The sequence below is a fragment of the Schistocerca cancellata genome, chromosome 9, assembly GCF_023864275.1.
Source record: "Schistocerca cancellata isolate TAMUIC-IGC-003103 chromosome 9, iqSchCanc2.1, whole genome shotgun sequence".
NCBI lineage: Eukaryota > Metazoa > Arthropoda > Insecta > Orthoptera > Acrididae > Schistocerca > Schistocerca cancellata.
Window position 1 is genome coordinate 189,194,584 of NC_064634.1, and position 21,533 is coordinate 189,216,116.

Here is a 21,533-nt window from a genome sequence, read left to right on the forward strand (position 1 = left end):
ATGGACGACTGACTGCGGGAACAGGACACGATAATTTGGATGCCCGGGCAAGCTAAAAACATGGGCAGCATAAGCGGCCAGCAAACGTTGGCGTCGGAACCGCAGTGGAGGTACACCTGCCTCCACTAGGACGCTGTCCCCAGGGCTGGTGCGGAAAGCACCAGTGGCAAGGCGTATCCCACTGTGGAGAATTGGGTCCAGCACCCGCAACGCAGATGGGGATGCTGAGCCATAAGCTAGGCACCCATAATCCAGGCGAGACTGGATTAACGCCTGGTAGAGCTGCAACAGGGTAGATCGGTCGGCGCCCCAGCGGGTGTGGCTCAAACAACGCAGGGCGTTGAGATGCCGCCAACACGCTTGTTTAAGCTGCCGGATATGAGGCAGCCAAGTCAACCGGGCATCAAAAAGGACACCCAAAAACCTGTGGGTCTCCACCACAGCAAGAAGTTCGTCGGCAAGATAAAGGCGCGGCTCAGGATGGACCGTTCGGCGCCGGCGGAAATGCATAACGCGGGTCTTGGCAGCCGAAAACTGAAAACCACGCGCTACAGCCCAAGACTGCGCCTTGCGGATTGCGCCCTGTAGCTGACGTTCAGCTGCTGCAATGCTAATAGAACTATAGTAAAGACAGAAGTCGTCAGCATACAGGGAAGCGGAGACAGAATTTCCTACTGCCGCAGCGAGACCGTTTATTGCAATTAAAAACAGGCAGACACTGAGGACAGAGCCCTGGGGTACCCCGTTCTCCTGGACGAGGGAGGAACTATACGAGGCCGCGACTTGCACGCGGAAGGTACGATACGACAGAAAATTTCTGATAAAGATCGGCAGAGGGCCCCGAAGACCCCATCCATGAAGCGTAGAAAGGATGTGATGACGCCATGTCGTATCGTACGCCTTCCGCATGTCGAAAAAGACAGCGACCAGGTGCTGACGGCGGGCAAAGGCTGCACGGATGGCCGACTCAAGGCTCACCAGATTGTCGGTGGCGGAGCGGCCTTTACGGAACCCACCCTGAGACGGAGCCAGAAGGCCCCGAGACTCCAGCACCCAATTTAAGCGCCGGCTCACCATCCGTTCAAGCAACTTGCAAAGAACGTTGGTGAGACTAATGGGACGGTAGCTGTCCACCTCCAGAGGGTTCGTTCCAGGTTTCAAAATGGGGATGACAATACTTTCCCGCCATTGCGACGGAAACTCACCCTCGACCCAGAGACGGTTGTAAAGGTCGAGGAGGCGTCGCTTGCAGTCCACTGAAAGGTGTTTCAGCATCTGACAGTGGATGCGATCTGGCCCGGGAGCGGTATCAGGGCAAGCGGCAAGGGCACTCTGAAATTCCCACTCACTGAATGGAGCGTTGTAGGGTTCAGAAGCGTTGGTGTGAAAAGAAAGGCTCCGACGTTCCATCCGCTCTTTAATGGAGCGGAAGGCCTGGGGGTAATTTGCAGAAGCGGAACTCATAGCAAAATGCTCTGCTAAGCGGTTTGCAATGACGTCGGAGTCAGTACAAACTGCTCCATTCAGTGAGAGCGCAGGGACGCTGGCAGGGGTCCGATAGCCGAAGACCCGTCGAATCTTGGCCCAGACCTGCGATGGAGTGACATGGAGTCCAATGGTGGACACATACCGCTCCCAGCACTCCTTCTTGCCTTGGCGGATAAGGAGGCGGGCCCACGCACGCAGTCGTTTGAAGGCGATAAGGTGGTCCATGGAGGGATGTCGCTTGTGACGCTGGAGCGCCCGCCGGCGATCTTTAATCGCTTCAGCGATCTCAGGCGACCACCAAGGCACAGCCCTCCGCCGAGGGGACCCAGAAGAACGGGGAATGGCAGACTCGGCGGCAGTGACGATGCCGGCGGTGACCGATGTAACCACCGCATTAATGGCATCAGTTGAGAGAGGCTCAATAGCGGCAGTGGAGGAGAACAAGTCCCAGTCAGCCTTATTCATAGCCCATCTGCTAGGGTGCCCAGAAGAGTGACGCTGTGGTAGTGACAAAAAAATCGGAAAGTGGTCACTACCACACAGGTCGTCATGCACACTCCAGTGGACAGATGGTAAGAGGCTAGGGCTACAGATTGAAAGGTCAATGGCGGAGTAGGTGCCATGCACCACACTGAAGTGTGTGGAGGCACCATCATTCAAAATCGAGAGATCGAGCTGCGACAATAAATGCTCAACGGTGGCGCCTCGACCTGTTGCCACTGACCCACCCCACAGAGGGTTATGGGCGTTAAAGTCGCCCAGTAATAAGAAAGGTGGCGGCAATTGGGCTATCAGCGCAGCCAGGACATGCTGCGCGACATCACCCTCCGGTGGAAGGTAAAGACTGCAGACGGTAAGAGCCTGCGGCGTCCACACCCTAACAGCGACAGCCTCTAAAGCTGTTTGTAGAGGGACAGACTCGCTGTGAAGAGAGTTAAGGGCATAGATGCAGACGCCACCAGACACCCTTTCATAAGCTGCTCGGTTCTTATAATAACCCCGATAGCCACGGAGGCGGGGGTGCGCATTGCTGGAAACCAAGTTTCCTGCAGAGCAATGCAGAGGAAAGGGTGAAGGCTGATAAGTTGGCGGAGCTCAGCTAGATGGTGGAAGAAACCGCTGCAGTTCCACTGGAGGATGGTTTTGTCCATGGCTGAGAAAGGCGTGCCGGGACTGGGACGGCAGATTACGCCGCTGGGTCACCTGCTGCCTCCGATTGAGCACCCGTGCTAGTGCTATTGCTATTCACGGCGTCTGAGGGACCGGCGAGATCGAGGTCCTCAGCGGACGCCAAAATCTCCACCTCGTCCTCAGACGCAAAGCTAGAAGGTAGTGATGGGGTGGCTACCACCGCGCGTTCCTTGGGCTTAGAGCCGCTCTTCTTTGATTTCTCACGCTGCTCCTTGGGTTTAACTGGCTGGGAGGGCTTCACCGATTCAGTCTCCGGGACTGAGGAGGATCGGGAAGCCCTTCGACCTGCAGATTGTGGGCACTTGCGCCACTGTCTATCGTCAGCTTTCCCGCCGGTGGAAACCTGGGAAGGGAGGGACCCAAGGGACCCCTTGCGAGCGTGAGAAGCCGAAGAAGTTGGACACTTCTCCGGCTTAGAAGCGGGGACCGACGTCCCCGATGGGGGGGATGGTGTTGCTCCTGAGGTAGGTGGCACAGGAGCAACCCGGTGGGTAGAGGCCCCCACTGGCAAGGGGGCAGGAGGAGTTGTACCACTCGTCGATCCGGCCGGAAGGCGCGAAACTGATGGGGCTAGCACAGGTGTTGTAGCAGCGGCGTAGGAAGTTGTCATTCGCACTGGATGTAATCGGTCGTATTTCCTTTTGGCCTCAGTATAAGTCAGTCGGTCCAGGGTCTTATATTCCATGATTTTGCGCTCTTTCTGGAATATTCTGCAGTCTGGCGAGCAAGGTGAATGGTGCTCCCCGCGGTTGACGCAGATGGGAGGCGGGGCACATGGAGTATCGGGATGAGATGGGCGTCCGCAATCTCGACATGTGAGGCTGGAAGTGCAGCGGGAAGACATATGGCCGAACTTCCAGCACTTGAAGCACCGCATCGGGGGAGGGATATAGGGCTTGACGTCACATCGGTAGACCATCACCTTGACCTTTTCCGGTAACGTATCACCCTCGAAGGCCAAGATGAAGGCACCGGTAGCAATCTGATTGTCCCTCGGACCCCGATGAACGCGCCGGACGAAATGAACACCTCTACGTTCTAAGTTGGCGCGCAGCTCGTCATCAGACTGCAAAAGGAGGTCCCTATGGAAAATAACACCCTGGACCATATTTAAACTCTTATGTGGAGTAATAGTAACGTTAACATCCCCCAACTTGTCACAAGCAAGTAACCTGCGTGACTGGGCGGAGGATGCCGTTTGTATCAGTACTGAGCCAGAGCGCATTTTAGACAAGCCCTCCACCTCCCCAAACTTGTCCTCTAAATGCTCGACGAAGAACTGAGGCTTTGTGGAGAGAAAAGACTCCCCATCAGCTCTCGTGCAAACTAAGAATCGGGGCGAATAACTGTTACCTCCATCCTGGGACTTACGCTCTTCCCACGGCGTGGCCAGGGAGGGGAACGTTTTCGGATCGTACTTCTGAGCATTAAATTGAGCCCGAGAACGCTTAGAGACTGCTGGCGGCTGGCCGCCAGCGAGAGATGATGTACCACGCTTCATTGCGGGTCATCCGCCCTGATGCCACCTACTCCGACCAAGGGCCCTCCCCACGGGCGCCACCCAGCCACAGCAAAGGCCACCTGGCAGGATGGCCGTTGCCGGGAGTCCTGATACCCCAGGAGGATAGGCATCTACTCCTTGGCATACGTGGGGAGTTAACGGCGCAGGCATCAGTAGAGCGATCCCTGTGTTGTCAGGGGGCTACAACCAAGAGGGTACATGGCGGCCCCACCACAACGGACTGGCTGTGCTGGATCTTAGGTGCAAAACTGTCCAAGGTCGTCGTCGCAGTTAAAAGAGACACTGCAGAGGGCAGCGTGGTAATCGCACCCAGGGACGTATCCCCGCCCTAAAGATCGAAAACGAGCGGGACACCATTGCAACGACGTGAAAGCCGGCTAAAGGTCTAATTGCACGACGGATACAGTGCACCATGTAAGGCGCCCTTCCCCAATTGGCTCGCTCTTCGGAATAATTTAGAAAGATGGAGGTCAAACCCGAGAGGGGACCATCACATAAGGCCAAAACATGTGAGACTCCTTTTAGTCGCCTCTTACGACAGGCAGGAATACCGCGGGCCTATTCTAACCCCCGAACCCGCAGGGGGGTGTGTAGCCTGATTCTTCAGCCTACTTATATGAAATAAGTTGAAGGTTTTTTGAAACCACGGAAAATATGAAGGACCTCAGCGATAAAAGTATATGCATATGGAAAGAGGGAAAGATAGACCAGTACTCACATGAGAAGTAAGAAAAGAAAAAGTAGAAATGGTTGCTAAGATTGAAGAATAGAAAGAAGATAGCCTCAAAGACAGGAAACCATTCCCACCCCCTTTCCCCAGGATCCGTACTTCTCCGGTACTTGAGTGAGAAGCTGGAGGAGGTACAATGTTAAATGTCTCCTTCAGAATGGACATTCTCACCTTCACCTTTGAAGTCCCCAAAGAAAAATCTTAGCAACCCCTATGGAATGGCAAATGGTGAAGAACCAGTCACACTTACCTGTGAGGGTTGTCCGACAGGTATGGTGTGTGTTTATGTTGGTCATGCTTGTACTTGCACTACCCGCCCCTTCCGAAACTAATATAAACCCTACCCTATACATCAGATCTCATAAAAGTTATAAAATGTTCTATAAAAGATAGAAAATTATACACTACCATAACATAGTCATTTGAAACTTCCTGGCAGATTAAAACTGTGTGCCAGACTGAATCACGAACTCAGGACCTATGCCTTTTGCAGGCAAGTGTTCTAACATCTGAGCTACCCAAGCATGACTCTCACCCCGTTATCACAGATTTACTCCCACCAGTACCTCGTCTCCTACTTTCCAAACTTCAGAGAAGCTCTCTTACAAACCTTGCAGAACCAGCACTCCTGGAAGAAAGGAAAAAGTTTCGCAGGAGAGCTTCTGTGAAGTTTGGAAAGTAGGAGACGAGGTACTGGCAGAAGTAAAGCTGTGATGATGGGGCGTGAGTCATGCTTGGGTAGCTCAGATGGTAGAGCACTTGCCTGCGAAAGGTAAAGGTCTCGAGTTTGAGTCTTGGTCCGGTATGCAGTTTTAATCTGCCAGGAAGTTTCATATCAGCGCACACTCCACTGCGTAGTGAAAATCTCATTCTGGAAACAGTCATTTAGTCATTCAGTTTATACTATACTTTTATACACACTTAAAATCTTTTCTTCAGTTTATGTCGTCTCAACATCACTCAGTTTCAATACTACCATCATATTATACTTTCCACCAATATAACATTCTATTCGTTTCACTTCATGTCTAGAGATCACTGTTCATCTGTGATCCTCTTAAATTGGTCTCAATCTTGTAGTCATATCCATTTTCTACATACTAAAATTATAGGATAGTTTGAGAATTCAAGAAGAGATTACAGAATAGTTTAAGATTTGAAGGAAATTCGGTGCAGGAAAAATTGCACAGAAGAAACACTGAAAACAACTAGGGATCCAACAGTCGTCACTCTGCCTGTTACACAGAATGTTAACATCCCTGGGAGACAGATGTGACTCCACCCACATCCCATGGATCTGACCTTAACCTCACTTGAGCAAGTGCAAACCAGTACTTCTCGTTAAATTTTGCATAGAGTCTCCCCACAACAAGATCACCACTTTACTAGGTAACATAACATCAGGCAAAATTATTCTGTGTTCTACTCTATCCTGGATAAGTTTGAATCCTTTCAACAAGTCCTCTATAACCTTGCTGGTATTACTAAGTTTGGAAGAAGTAATAGTCTAAACATTTCTGGAGGTTACTCACATGGCAATCCCTCGATCTATCATTTCTTCAAATGGTTCTGCCAAACTACTTACATTTATAATGTCAAAGTTGACTTTTTTTTTATTTGAAATTTTGTTCTACATTATTTACTCGTGAACTGACAGCTAGTGTAGCAACAGCTCTTATACTAACACCCGGAATTTTTGATTGACTAATCGATATTAATTCCTTAGGCTGGTCTGTGCTATCTTCCAAAGTATTCATTTCCTGTCTTACAGAATTTAAAATTACACACATTCTCGCAAGATCCTAATTTTCCATTAAATTCAGACTCTACACTATTACATTTACCTTCAGTATCAAATTCTAGTTTCTTTGCCAAATCCTGAAATTGGCTACTGTGTGTCTGACTAAAGTCAGTGAACAGCTGATTGATGTGACTACTTAAAGAGCAAGTTAATTCACCTTTCAAATCTATATTAAAATTTTCCACCTTAGTGGTTAAAATATCAAATTCAGTCTTCAAATTTCCCATACCTTCATGCAGCTGGCTAAATTCCTTATTTTGTTCACCTACTTTTGCACTTAACAATCCTAAAGGCTTATTCTGAACGTCCAATTTATTATTTACTTGACTATTCATTGTGTATTTCTCTACTTAAATGAGCACACTGTGCATCTAGCTTTTCACTTAAATTTGCACTCAGTTCATCTCTCAAGGAAGCATTTAAATTTTTACTTTGAATAGTAATTTGAGCATTTGACTCTGTGCTTACTGAGTCTAACTTTAGACTTAGTTCTTTGATTAAATTTGATACTTCAAGCCAGTCGGATGTTTCCGTAATCGCTGTCATAGCCATGGCTGGTTCTGCTAGTTGCTGTTCTTGATGCGTAACTTTATTGATTTTAGAACTAGTAATCATCTAAAAGAAAATTCACCACTGAGTACAATAACTATACTAACAGTTTATCATTCAACAGTTCCTTCAGCTTTACCAAACAATTATTGTTTTTCACTCACCCGGCGTAGAGTTCTAGCTACGTTGGTGAGCAGATGTGTAATCAGTGCCAGTGGATAGCACTGCCACCAGCAGTGTCTAATGTTGGACCCAGCATCATTGTCTGTGAGTGGACGTGGAGTCAGCACCGGTGAGCAGCAGCTGGTGCAGTCGGCGTCTGTGGCTGGTTACTGCATTGGCATCGGCACAATGTACATGTGTGAAAACTGCTTCTCTCCACACCCAATCTTCTTAGTTGAAAAGTTGAGTTGTTCTCTCCTTTCTTTTTTTTGTCACTATTATTTTCTCATGTCTTTTACTGCATTGCACTCACAACTTTCTTCGACTGGTTTATGGGACTCAATACAATTACTGGAAACAGTTCTCATATCTTGTTAGGCCTGTTTGCTTTGGCAACTCCTAATTTCTTCTTCCCATTTCTGTCTTGAAATTCCCATTTTCTTTGGGTCCTGTCACTTGGGTTGCCACATTCTAATGCTTTTTGGCAACAGGAAATAATATCTTCTAATTTCTGTAATCTATTGAGCACATATATGAACTTTAGTGTCAACATACTATATTAATGATGTACTAGAACTGCTACGCAGAACAAAATTCTCTTCTTAGCCATATAAATATCTTCATTGTCTCACTTGTATCTCAAGCTTTAGAAATAATACATTGAGACATAAGACATGTGTCTTGACTTCTCCGAGTCCAAGACATGAGAGTCAGTTCAAAAGTCCCTAGTCTCAAGTGAGTCCAATACGTGAATGTACACAGAAATGTATATTCAATTTTTCATTAGTCTTTTTACAATCAACACAGACACTAAAGAGCACAGAATACTACATAAACTTTTCTTGTTCTTCTCTACCCGTACACGGAAACACCGAACCATACAGCAGGTACTTGTCTGCCACCGTTCGGCTGCCGGGTCCATCTTTTTCTCTTAACTGTTTTTTGACCTGCACATACAAATAGGTGGTGTGCAGTAGGGCATATTCATTTCTCACCTCTAAAATATCGGTTGTTCGAAATGGTGGAATGTCAAGTGGTTCTAGAATTTGCTCAAATTCTCGAAGCACTACAATATTGAATGTGTGCAGTGGGAACACAACGGAAATGGTCACAGGTTTGTTTGACCCATAAAATTTTATTGGTACAGCTGACCAGCATCTTCAGGTGCAATGAACACACTGCTGAGCTATGACTGATGCCAGTTTGAAGGATGAGGTCCCAATGAGAAATAAGTCCCTGAACCATATTCAAAGGCTGGTGAGGAGTAATGGAAACCAGAATGTCACCAAGATGGCCACAGGCATGGAGGGCCGCAGACTGGGCAGCAGAAGTAGTTTTGATCAACAGCAAAATCAATTTTATTAAAACAATATTGTTCAGTGACTGAACATGTCCCTGCCAGTCTCAGTGCAGGCCAGGTGGTGGAGAAAGTGTTTCACCCCAAGCCAGTGAGCCTTGCCCTCTTCCCACAGTGTAGCCAGGGAAGGGAAAGCTGAACAGTCATAATAATCAGCATTAAGTGATCCGTGAGCAACTAAAGGGATCGCCATGGAAGAACTGCGAGTTTTTTGGAGCTTAATATGTTTCATATGAATCCTGATACCACTCAGTCCAATCAGGTGCTCTCCCCATGGGCACCATCTAGCCATAGCAAGGGCCATTGCCGGGAGTTCCAATGCTCCAAAATGACAAGCAATCAATCCTAGGCAAACATGGGGAGGCAACAGCTCATGTATCAGAAGTGTAATCCCTATGTTGTCAAGGGGCTCAGCCAGATGGGTACTTAACAGCCCCACCACACAGACCAGCTACTGGCTACGTGTGCTAGTGACAGTGGTTCAAATGGCTCTGAGCACTATGGGACTTAACATCTATGGTCATCAGTCCCCTAGAACTTAGAACTACTTAAACCTAACTAACCTAAGGACATCACACAACACCCAGTCATCATGAGACAGAGAAAATCCCTGACCCCGCCAGGAATTGAACCCGGGAACCCAGGCGTGGGAAGCGAGAACGCTACCGCACTACCACGAGCTGCGGACTGGTGACTTAGTGAGGGAGGGGGGAGGGGCTATCGCAGAGGAGGAAGGGGGGGAAGGAAGGGGAGGAGAGGAATCCATAGTGTATATGCTAGGGAGGGAATTCTTCCCCAAATGACTAACACTATAGAAAGAAAATTTAGAAGTGGAGGTCAAATCCCAGAGGAGGACCAAAAATGCTAAAAAGGAAGGACGAAAAGGAAGGGGTGAGAAAAGAGACCAGAAAAGAAACCAGGTGGGTAGGCAGGTTGACATAAGTAAGAACACAGAGGGGACAGTGGAAGAAGCAAGGACAGGGAGGGAGGGACAAGAGAGAGGAACTGCACAGCCCAGGTAGGCAAAATGGGCTGCAATAGCTTGGGGCCCCATGTGTGCCACTCACAAACTCCCGAAAGAACCATGAGCCCTCTTTGGGGACAATAATACCTACAGTCATAATCTTCTTAACTTGTATTGTTGATACCAATGATAAGTGTTACTGAATGGAACACTGTTTCTTTATCATAAAATTATAAGGAGAAAGTTGCAGAAATCTTACAGTAAATCATCAAAAAGTTAAAAGAATTAACTTTTTCTAAAATAAAGTTGTTCATTCAATAGCGAAAGGGGTTTATTTTAAAAGGTGCATAAATTTCCATTTCCTCAAGGGTATTAAGTAGTAACCCCTTAGGTATGTGATGATGAATTCTCAAGGTACTGTCAGTGGAATCTTTTGAATGCTTATCCTACATCAAATATTGACTGAACAGTAATTTTTTTTTTTTTTTGCAAGAGGTGCCTACTATAGTTTCCTTAAACCACAAAGGAAGACTTTGTTCAAATGCCCACAGAGGTCAATCTACACACAACAACAATCAAATCATGTGTTATTTCATTTCCTTACTTTAAATTAATTATGGTAGAATTTGTTGAGAACCTTTATGCACACAATTCTGGTATATATTTGTACGTCTATTTTGTTGTAAATTCAACTACACCATTCAATGTAACATACGTCATGTAGGAAATATGTGATTGGTTGTCAATGATATAATGCTGTATGTGAAGGGCAAAGCTTACAGCATATATTTTTGAGTAATACTGCCTTATTCAGCTATTCACATCCATGCTCTTACGGATATTGCTCCATCCACAGATACCATCTGTCATCACGTATATGTTATTATTGTATTTTTATTTTACATATTTTTACTTAAATTTTCCTCTCTTTGCACAGAAACCCCTCTGAATACAAATTACTATTGTACTGTAATGCTTATTATCTGAAGAGGGTCTGAATAATGGACTGGAACCAGTAGCCAAATAAACATCTTTTGCATTTTTTTTTTGTCATCAAGTCTACTGACTGGTTTGATGCGGCCCGCCATGAATTCCTTTCCTGTGCTAACCTCTTCATCTCAGAGTAGCACTTGCAACCTACGTCCTCAATTATTTGCTTGACATATTCCAATCTCAGTCTTCCTCTACAGTTTTTGCCCTCTACAGCTCCCTCTAGTACCGTGGAAGTCATTCCCTCATGTCTTAGCAGATGTCCTATCATCCTGTCCCTTCTCCTTATCAGTGTTTTCCACATATTCCTTTCCTCTCCGATTCTGCGTAGAACCACCTCATTCCTTACCTTATCAGTCCACCTAATTTTCAACATTCGTCTATAGCACCACATCTCAAATGCTTCGATTCTCTTCTGTTCCGGTTTTCCCACAGTCCATGTTTCACTACCATACAATGCTGTACTCCAGACGTACATCCTCAGAAATTTCTTCCTCAAATTAAGGCTGGTATTTGATATTAGTAGACTTCTCCTGGCCAGAAATGCCTTTTTTGCCATAGCGAGTCTGCTTTTGATATCCTCCTTGCTCCGTCCATCATTTGTTATTTTACTGCCTAGGTAGCAGAATTCCTCAACTTCATTGACTTCGTGACCATCAATCCTGATGTTAAGTTTCTCGCTGTTCTCATTTCTACTACTTCTCATTACCTTCATCTTTCTCCGATTTACTCTCAAACCATACTGTGTACTCATTAGACTGTTCATTCCGTTCAGCAGATCATTTAATTCTTCTTCACTTTCACTCAGGATAGCAATGTCATCAGCGAATCGTATCATTGATATCCTTTCACCTTGTATTTTAATTCCACTCCTTAACCTTTCTTTTATTTCCATCATTGCTTCCTCAATATACAGATTGAAGAGTAGGGGCAAAAGGCTACAGCCTTGTCTTACACCCTTCTTAATAAGAGCACTTCGTTCTTGATCGTCCACTCTTATTATTCCCTCTTGGTTGTTTTACATATTGTATATGACCCATCTCTCCCTATAGCTTACACCTACTTCTTTCAGAATTTCGAACAGCTTGCACCATTTTATATTGTCGAATGCTTTTTCCAGGTCGACAAATCCTATGAAAGTGTCTTGATTTTCCTTTAGCCTTGCTTCCATTATTAGCCGTAACGTCAGAATTGCCTCTCTCGTCCCTTTACTTTTCCTAAAGCCAAACTGATCGTCACCTAGCGCATTCTCAATTTTCTTTTCCATTCTTCTGTATATTATTCTTGTAAGCAGCTTCGATGCATGAGCTGTTAAGCTGATTGTGCAATAATTCTCACACTTGTCAGCTCTTGCCGTCTTCGGAATTGTGTGGATGATGCTTTTCCGAAAGTCAGATGGTATATCAACAGACTCATATATTCTACACACCAACGTGAATAGTCATTTTGTTGCCACTTCCCCCAATGATTTTAGAAATTCTGATGGAATGTTATCTATCCCTTCTACCTTATTTGACCGTAAGTCCTCCAAAGCTCTTTTAAATTCCGATTCTAATACTGGATCCCCTATCTCTTCTAAATCGACTCCTGTTTCTTCTTCTATCACATCAGACAAATCTTCACCCTCATAGAGGCTTTCAATGTATTCTTTCCACCTATCTGCTCTCTCCTCTGCATTTAACAGTGGAATTCCCATTGCACTCTTAATGTTACCACCATTGCTTTTAATGTCACCAAAGGTTGTTTTGACTTTCCTGTATGCTGAGTCTGTCCTTCCGACAATCATATCTTTTTCAATGTCTTCACATTTTTCCTGCAGCCATTTCATCTTAGCTTCCCTGCACTTCCTATTTATTTCATTCCTCAGTAACTTGTATTTCTGTATTCCTGATTTTCCCGGAACATGTTTGTACTTCCTCCTTTCATCAATCAACTGAAGTATTTCTTCTGTTACCCATGGTTTCTTCGCAGCTACCTTCTTTGTACCTATGTTTTCCTTCCCAACTTCTGTCATGGCCCTTTTTAGAGATGTCCATTCCTTATCAACTGTACTGCCTACTACGCTATTCCTTATTGCTGTATCTATAGCGTTAGAGAACTTCAAACGTATCTCGTCATTCCTTAGTACTTCCGTATCCCACTTCTTTGTATATTGATTCTTCCTGACTAATGTCTTGAACTTCAGCCTACTCTTCATCACTACTATATTGTGATCTGAGTGTATATCTGCTCCTGGGTACGCCTTACAATCCAGTATCTGATTTCGGAGTCTGTCTGACCATGATGTAATCTAATTGAAATCTTCCCGTATCTCCCGGCCTTTCCCAAGTATACCTCCTCCTCTTGTGATTCTTGAACAGGGTATTCACTATTACTAGCTGAAACTTGTTACAGAACTCAATTAGTCTTTCTCCTCTTTCATTCCTTGTCCCAAGCCCATATTATCCTATAACCTTTTCTTCTGCTCCTTCCCCTACAACTGCATTCCAGTCGCCCATGACTATTAGATTTTTGTCCCCTTTTACATACTGCATTACCCTTTCAATATCCTCATACACTTTCTCTATCTGTTCATCTTCAGCTTGCAACGTCAGCATGTATACCTGAACTATCGTTGTCGGTGTTGGTCTGCTGTCGATTCTGATTAGAACAACCCAGTCACTGAACTGTTCACAGTAACACACGCTCTGCCCTACCTTCCTATTCATAGTGAATCCTACACCTGTTATACCATTTTCTGCTGCTGTTGATATTACCTGATACTCATCTGACCAGAAATCCTTGTCTTCCTTCCACTTCATTTCACTGACCCCTACTATATCTAGATTGATCCTTTGCATTTCCCTTTTCAGATTTTCTAGTTTCCCTACCACGTTCAAGCTTCTGACATTCCACGCCCCGACTCTTAGAACGTTATCCTTTTGCTGATTATTCAATCTTTTTCTCATGGTAACCTCCCCCTTGGCAGTCCCCTCCCGGAGATCCGAATGGGGTACTATTCCGGAATCTTTTGCCAATGGAGAGATCATCATGACACTTCTTCAAATACAGACCACATGTTCTGTGGATACACGTTACGTGTCTTTAATGCAGTGGTTTCCATTGCCTTCTGCATCCTCATGTAGTTGATCATTGCTGATTCTTCCGCCTTTAGGGGCAATTTCCCACCCCTAGGACAAGAGTGCCCTGAACCTCTATCCGCTCCTCCGCCCTCTTTGACAAGGTCGTTGGCAGAATGAGGCTGACTTCTTATGCCGGAAGTCTTCAGCTGCCAATGCTGATTATTTTGCAATTAAGACAGTTTTACTGTATTTTAACATTTTATACAGATCACTGTTTATGCTCCATTGATAGGATGCTTTCTAAAATTTTACAGAGTTCAGTGTTACAATCTTCCACAGGGAAACAATCAAATACTAAGTTCAGAATTGCAGTCTTTCATATTCCATCTTAGTAAAAGTATGATCATTGAGGAACTAAACAGGTGTTTATCTGCTAACTGATTTCATGTATTAGTAACTCTTCACAGTATTCTTGACCAAATCAGTTTACAAAATTTTATTTTTTAATCCAATAAGCAATCCCTATATTGCTCTCCTTGTGCTTATTTTGGTTTTGCTCACCTATCTATCGATATGACTGGCTTCACTTAAATCTTTGCATTCATAGCAACTTTGCAACATGACTACTAACCTGCAGTGGGTCTTTCTTATCCACATACTCATTTATAGTCTATTGTGTAATGCTTTTGAGTTTTATCCATTTTTGCTCCACACCTTCATCCATGGACCTGAATATTTGATGCTTACTACTTGGATGTATGAAGACAACGCATCTATGTCACCCAAGATTGTTCTTTTTTTTTGTATAAATTATATTATGATTTGCAACATTCCTGTTGATTCTCACAACCTATGCTGTCTACAACTTTTGGAACTAATTTACAGAACAGATCTTACCTTCAAATAAAATAAAATATTTCAAGCAAACAAGAAACAATTTTTTTTTCTACAAGTGGAAATAAACAGATTAGAGAAACATTTGATGTGCCTCTGAATGAAACTAACATTTACAGCAAATGAGATGTCTATGGAGAATTTAAAGTTCAATGTTTAACTAAAGATCTTAGAATTTTTGAAGAGCACTGGAGGATATTTATCTTGAGGATTATGTAGATTTCTGGACAAAACATTTGGCCACTGTCTTCTTAAAAAACATTACCCTGGTCACTTTCAAGATTCTTCTTAATCATCCATCATCATCATCAATAAACTAGACCTCACAGTGGTCAATCTGTTTAGCTATGAAAGTTCAGAGAAAATCCATTGTGTATTTTCTTAGAAATCTTGTTTCCACTCCACTCAAACATTTGAGCATTAACATTGTATTTCTGTAATACACAGACCCAAAAATACGTTGGTAACTGCAGCATGACATTGCTAGTCATTCCTTGGATAATGCATAGTCAATAAAACACTACACATACTGTAATCTTTTGTGAATACAATATGCAGAATACAGATCACAGATTTCATAGCCTTGGCTACACATTAGCACTATAGTACATTTGTATTTGTGTAGTAAATGCCTTGCAGTAAATCAAAATAATTATTTGGTCTGATGCCAAAATTTACCACAATCTCTATACATATTAACTGTCAGACTTTTCCACAGCATGCACAACAGAGTACTTTATCACAAAGGTAAAGACAAAACCATTCTCACCTCATCTCCACATAAGCTTACAAGATCACGGGAAACTTTATCAAAGTCCCTTTGGAGCCAAGGCAGTATTTTCTGAAGTGACTCATCATTGGCTTCAGAAATCAGATTTGAAGCAAATTTAAAAGCAGCACCTTTCTTGAAAAATAGAAAAAGATGCAAATACATCATTGGTCAGTAACTATTACAGTCATAAGTGTAAATAATAAGATTTCACATAATGGGAAATCCAAGATGGAATAATGACAGTATTATGAGGAGGATAGATTGCTAATCATCATATAGAGTCCACTGTGAGCAACTGCACATGATAGGAGAAGCAACCTGAGTTGTGAGGGTAAGGAGGCGACTCAGTCAGAGAGTGGGAGGGATAACAGAGTAGGGGTGGGGGATGATAAAGTACCGTTTGTACGGGCATGCTGGTACTTGGTGAGGGCAGGCTACAGCAGGGCAGCTAAGTCTAATTGGAAGGTTAACAGATGGGGGCAGGGGGAGGAGGATGTGGAAAACGAGAGAAGTAGATGAAGAGGGAAAGGAGGCTGTGGGGGTATTGGTGGAATATAAGGCTGTGTAATGCTGCAATGGCAGCACAGAAGGGGATGGGTGAGTGGAGGACAGGGACAAATGAAGGTTGAAGTCGGGGGTTGCCAGGAAATAGGATATACTTTTCTGAATTGTGCAAGTGCAAACTCTCTCTACAATATATACAACATTTCTGGAACACCCCCCCCCCCCCCCCCCGGCCTTAATTTTCATTATTCTCCATCCTTCACCCACCTACCATGTACCACCTACCCCCTAACCTTCTCCAGTTCCAACACTACACAAGCTTCTATCCCACCAACACACCCACAGTCCCTTCCCTCCTCCCCCCCCCCCCCCCCACCAACTTCTCTCCTTTTTCATGCTCTCCCATGTAACCTACTGACTGCTTCTAGCTGCCCACCCTGTCCCCATCATGTCCCTGCAAGCTCTTGCTGGCTCCCAACTCTAACCTACCTTGCTATCCCTCCCCCTTCTCACCTTAGTCTCCTCCTTACCCCCACCACCCAGATTGATTCTCCCCCTCATGCGCAGTTGCTCACAGTATGACCTCAGTGGCCAGACACAGACCTTTTGACCAAAAGCTTGTATGTTTAGCAGTCTTTTTGTTGTTCCTGTCTATGAATCATCCTCTCTATAGGGAGCAGCAATCTATCTTTCTTAATACTGCCAAAATTTCAATTAAGTTTTTTAATAAAATATGGCGTTTCAGTCTTCGATCGGTATTCTTTTATTTTCAATTACCGGTTTCGGGCTAGCTGCCCATCTTCAGATCATGTGTTGTAGTTACAGAGTAACTTGTCCGTACAGAACACACAGTGAACTGTGTGTTCTGTACGGACAAGTTACTCTGTAACTACAACACATGATCTGAAGATGGGCAGCTAGCCCGAAACCGGTAATTGAAAATAAAAGAATACCGATCGAAGACTGAAACGCCATATTTTATTTCATGAGCGATCGCGGAATCCCCAGTGAGACAACCATGTCCAGTTTTGATAAGTTTTTTAAGGCTGTAAAAAATTGCTCTAGAGATTGTGTATGGAATAATGTGATGAAAAGAGAATTTGTAACATCAGAAACCACAAGTGAATATAAAATCAAAAATTGCAGTGCTCCTATATAACTGAGTATATCTGTATTGCATAGTTTAATTAAATTTTGAGAGATACAACTCAGTCCTTAATTACTTTGAGTACAAGGTATTTACATACTGTTTCCATCACTAGGGTCACATACCTTTGTATTGTATACAGTTAAGCTTCATCAAATACAAAATTTAGCAATTTCAGGAATATAAAATTATGATAGTGAGGGAATAAGATATAGTTGTAGGTAAACAACTAGAATTCTCTCAGATACAGATTTATTAGCACTTCACTTCTACACAGGTACAATTCCGGAGGCTAACTGCCGTTAGTGGCCAACATCCTCCCAAAGCCCTCTCCTCAAAGATAGCACACTTATACACTGAACAAATATCAATATTTATGGCGCTCTATGCCACAATAGCATTATATGAACTCCACCTTCAGCTGAACAGAAAGCATACAGTCAGCTACAAAATTACTTTATTCCTTGTATTTGTGAAAAACAAAATAGTGGCAGTTCTTCATAAGTGCAATCACAGCCAAACATCATAGATATTATTCATACAGTATCATGTAGTACCACACAAGAAGGTATACTAAGTACCAGAATTTTGATCTCATAATTTCAACTCCTGAAGTAGTTAATAAAAGGCAAGTCTTCTTTCCATACTATATACCATTTAGGCTTCGTCCAGAGACTGCTAATCCAATAGCTCCAACCTCAGCAATAGTTACAGCCACTCGCTCAATGAAAAATCTGTACCAGAATACAGCAAAGTGCCTTGGGTCACACCAATACTCAGAAAAGGAGATAGGAGTAATCCACTGAATTACATACCCAAATCACACATTTATTTGTAATGGGATTTTGGAACATGCCTGTTCCAACACTATGAATTACTCTAAACACTATTGACAAAGAGTCCATATAGACTCAGAAAATATTTTTGTGAAACTCATCTAACTCTTGTCATGAAGTAATCAGTGCTACTGATAGGAGAGAGGGGGGGGGGGGGGGGGGGAATCTCAAATTGATTCCATATTTCTATGCATCCAGAAGGCTTTGACATTGCCTCACAAGGGGCCTCTAACCAAATTGTATGTTCATCGAGCATCATCTTAGTTGTGTGACCGGATTCATAACTTCCTGTCAGAAAGATTACAGTTCATAGTAATCAATGGAAAGTCTTTCTGTACATATAAAGAATTTGTGCGACAATTTGTGGATCCCTCTCAAATTGTTTCAAGATAATGCTGTCATTTACCATCCAGGAAAGTCATTAGAAGATCAAAACCAACTGCAAAATTATTTAGAAAAGATATCTGTATGGAGCAAAAAGGGGCAATTGACTAAATAATGAAATGTGTGAGGTCATCCGCATCAGTACTAGAAGAAATCCATTAAATTTTGGTTATACAATAAATCAAACAAATCTAAAGGGTGCCAACTCAGCCAACTACCTAGAGATTACAATTAGGAACAACTTAAATTTGAACGATCACATTGAAAACGTTGTGGGGGGAGGGAAACCAAAGATCATATTTTATTGGGAGAACATGCAAAAAATATAGTAAAGAGAATGCTTGCACTATACTTATCCATCCTCTTCTGGTGTATCACTGCACATTGTGGCATATTTACCTGATAGGACTGATGAACATCAGTAAAGTTCAAAAAGGGGAGCTCATTTTGTATCATTGCAAAATGGGAGAGGAGTGTCATGGATACAATATGAGAGTTCAGGTGGCAATCATTAAAACAAAGGCACTGTTTGTTGCAGTGAAATATTTTCACAAAAATTTGGCCGCCAACTTCCTCCTCTCAACATGAAAATGTTTTGTTGATGCCCACCTGTATAAGGAGAAATGATCATCATCATAGGAGGAACCAGAGCTTGCATGGAAAGATTTAAGGGTTCATTTTTGCTGCACAATTTTTTTAAAGTAGACCATTTGAGAAAAAGTCTGAAGGCAGTTTGAGGAACCTCCTCCAGGCACTTAAGTATGAACTGCTGAGTAGTCACGTAGACAAAGAAGTTAACAGAACATGTTGCACAAGTTATTTATCCTGCATACAAAGCTTTGTATCAGTCCTATGACATTCTTATATTGTATGCTGGTGATTAAATATTTTCTAGGCATCACCAAAAATATCAGTCTCACCAATCCCAAAAAGAATAACCAGATTTAACACTAACTCATTTATAAGTACACATTTGTTAGTACTTTCCAGGAATGGGAAATTTATACAGAGTTGTTGAATCCACAATTTGAGTGGCATTACTAATTCAAAATGTAGCAACTGTCATGTTCATGGATGAGCTTTAAGACCTAGTGTAGAGTGTTGTCTGTGATAACTGTGTTTAGCAAATTAACTGCAAATAATTTTTTAGCTCCAAACAGTGTAAACACTTTTTATATACATTCATTCAACAACTATTCTGCTTCAGTTACAATCAACACAGCTTTCATCATCCAGTCAACAACACTTTGCAAACAAATTAACAATTACTCACCGAAAGAATGTAATCAAAGTAGTGTTGTTGTGACTCACTGATCATTCAAAGTGCCACCGCACAATTACGCATGTCCTCTACATGCGACGCTGTCTGCCAGCCATGCAGCAGCTGTGCCACCTAAGCAGCCAGCCAGCGAACGGCCGCTAGAATTGGACTCAGTGTTCATTCGAATGTTACCGTGTTCACATGTCTTGCTTTGTCCACTTGCTCAGTGACATAGTGTTGTGTCATTTTGAAATATGTGTTCAACTTGATGTTATAACAATTGGCGACGAGGTAGTGGATTTTTCCTTTTCATCGTTGACCCACAGGTTTCCATGGCTACTGTTGAGCAACTATTGCAAGGTCTCATTGAACAGCAAATGCTTCTAACATCGGCCATTCGCGATTTTGTCGCGGCATCAAATGCATGGCATTTCTTGTCGTTGTCTATACCTCTTTTTCCTCCTTACGACGAGATGGCGGAAGACTGGTCTGATTACGAAAAATGTCTTTGACAGCACTTCCTGGCATTTCATGTCACGGACGAATAAACCTGTAAGTCTCTGTTCCTTTCATGGATTTCACCTCAAATGTATCCGTTGTTGTCACAATTGGCTCCTTTGAAAGATCCTGCATCTTTGCCCTTTGCTGAAATGTGCTCACTTCTGTCTATTTTCAAAAGCAAACGCTTGTGGTAGCCTCTCGTGTTGCCTTTTATCGTTGACAAAAACAACCGCATCAATCCTATCGTACTTGGGCTGCTGAACTTCACGGCCTCAGTCGAAAGTGTCAATTTGTTACTGACATTCACAAAGAATCCTATGCCAATTCCATGGTATGGGATGCTATTTTCCGGTCGGCGCCCGACAAAGAAGTGAGGCAATGTGCCCTTCAGTTGGCAAATCCGACTCTAGATGAAGTCCTATCCATCGTGCAGTCTTTTGAAATTTCTCACGCCGCTGGGGCGTAAATAGAGGCGTGGGGTGACGTCGGACAAATACAACCTCTGTGCGCTGTTGAAGATGCGTGCGGTGCGTCCCCGCCAGCCAACGTGGCCACAGTACGCTCCCACTTGCAGCCTCGGCCTAACTGTAAACAGCCCCCTAAGAAACCGCAGCAAAACCCCCGACAACTTACTTCATGTCTGCGGTGTTTTACGAAACATTCACGGGAGGATTGCCCCCAACGTTGGGCCGTGTGTCACAATTGGAAAAAGAAGGGTCATGTGTGTGCCGTTTGCAAATCTGATCGCATACATGATGTTCATGACCGTGACGCTGATTCTGCTTCTGTGTTGTCTGTCAATTGCACTTCTTCCCTTTCAGGGAAGTTATTCCTCACTGTCCAAATCCTTGGTCAGGATGTTCGCATGCAGGTGGATACTGGTTCTGCTGCCACTATAATTAATTCTCAGACGTATCTTCAGTTGGGTTCTCCACTCCTATCACCTGTCACTCGGCAATTACGGACGTACAATAAACAGAAGATTTCTCTCTTGGGACAATTTAATGCTGAGTTATCTTACAAATCCATTGTTCGCACTGTTCCCATATTTGTGGTCGACCATAGTAACGCAGAGAATCTTTTTGGTTTCGATGCCTTTCACCTTTTTGGGTTCTCCATAGACGACTGTCGATATCGTCTCTGATGCTATTCATTATGCTCAATTGGATTCCTTGTCGATGACATTTTCGTCCCTTTTTTCTCCTGGGTTAGGCCATGCAAATGACTTTGAAGCTCATATCATGCTCAAACCCACTGCTCGGCCTAAATTTTTTCGGGCTCGGCCCATTCCTGTGGCCCTTTGTGATCGGGTCAAATGGGAGCTGGATCGTCTCACTACTTCAGGGGTCTTGCTTCCTGTCACTTCCAGTGAGTGGTCCTCTCATGTCATTGTCGTTGCTAAGCCCAATGGTGACATT

General features: G+C 43.7%; 1 protein-coding gene across 3 annotated transcripts in view; it reads right to left on the reverse strand.

Annotated features, from left to right (window-relative positions):
* LOC126100583 (ankyrin repeat and SAM domain-containing protein 3-like) overlaps positions 1-21,533 on the reverse strand; it is a 144,004-nt gene that overhangs the window by 61,518 nt on the left and 60,953 nt on the right. For 2 of the 3 annotated variants that reach the window (XM_049911205.1, XM_049911207.1), the window contains exon 3: positions 15,480-15,614. The exons of the other annotated variant lie outside the window; for it this stretch is intronic. In XM_049911205.1, the coding sequence (XP_049767162.1) occupies positions 15,480-15,614 (135 nt within the window). The remainder of the gene's footprint in view (positions 1-15,479; positions 15,615-21,533) is intronic. 3 annotated transcript variants of the gene reach the window in all.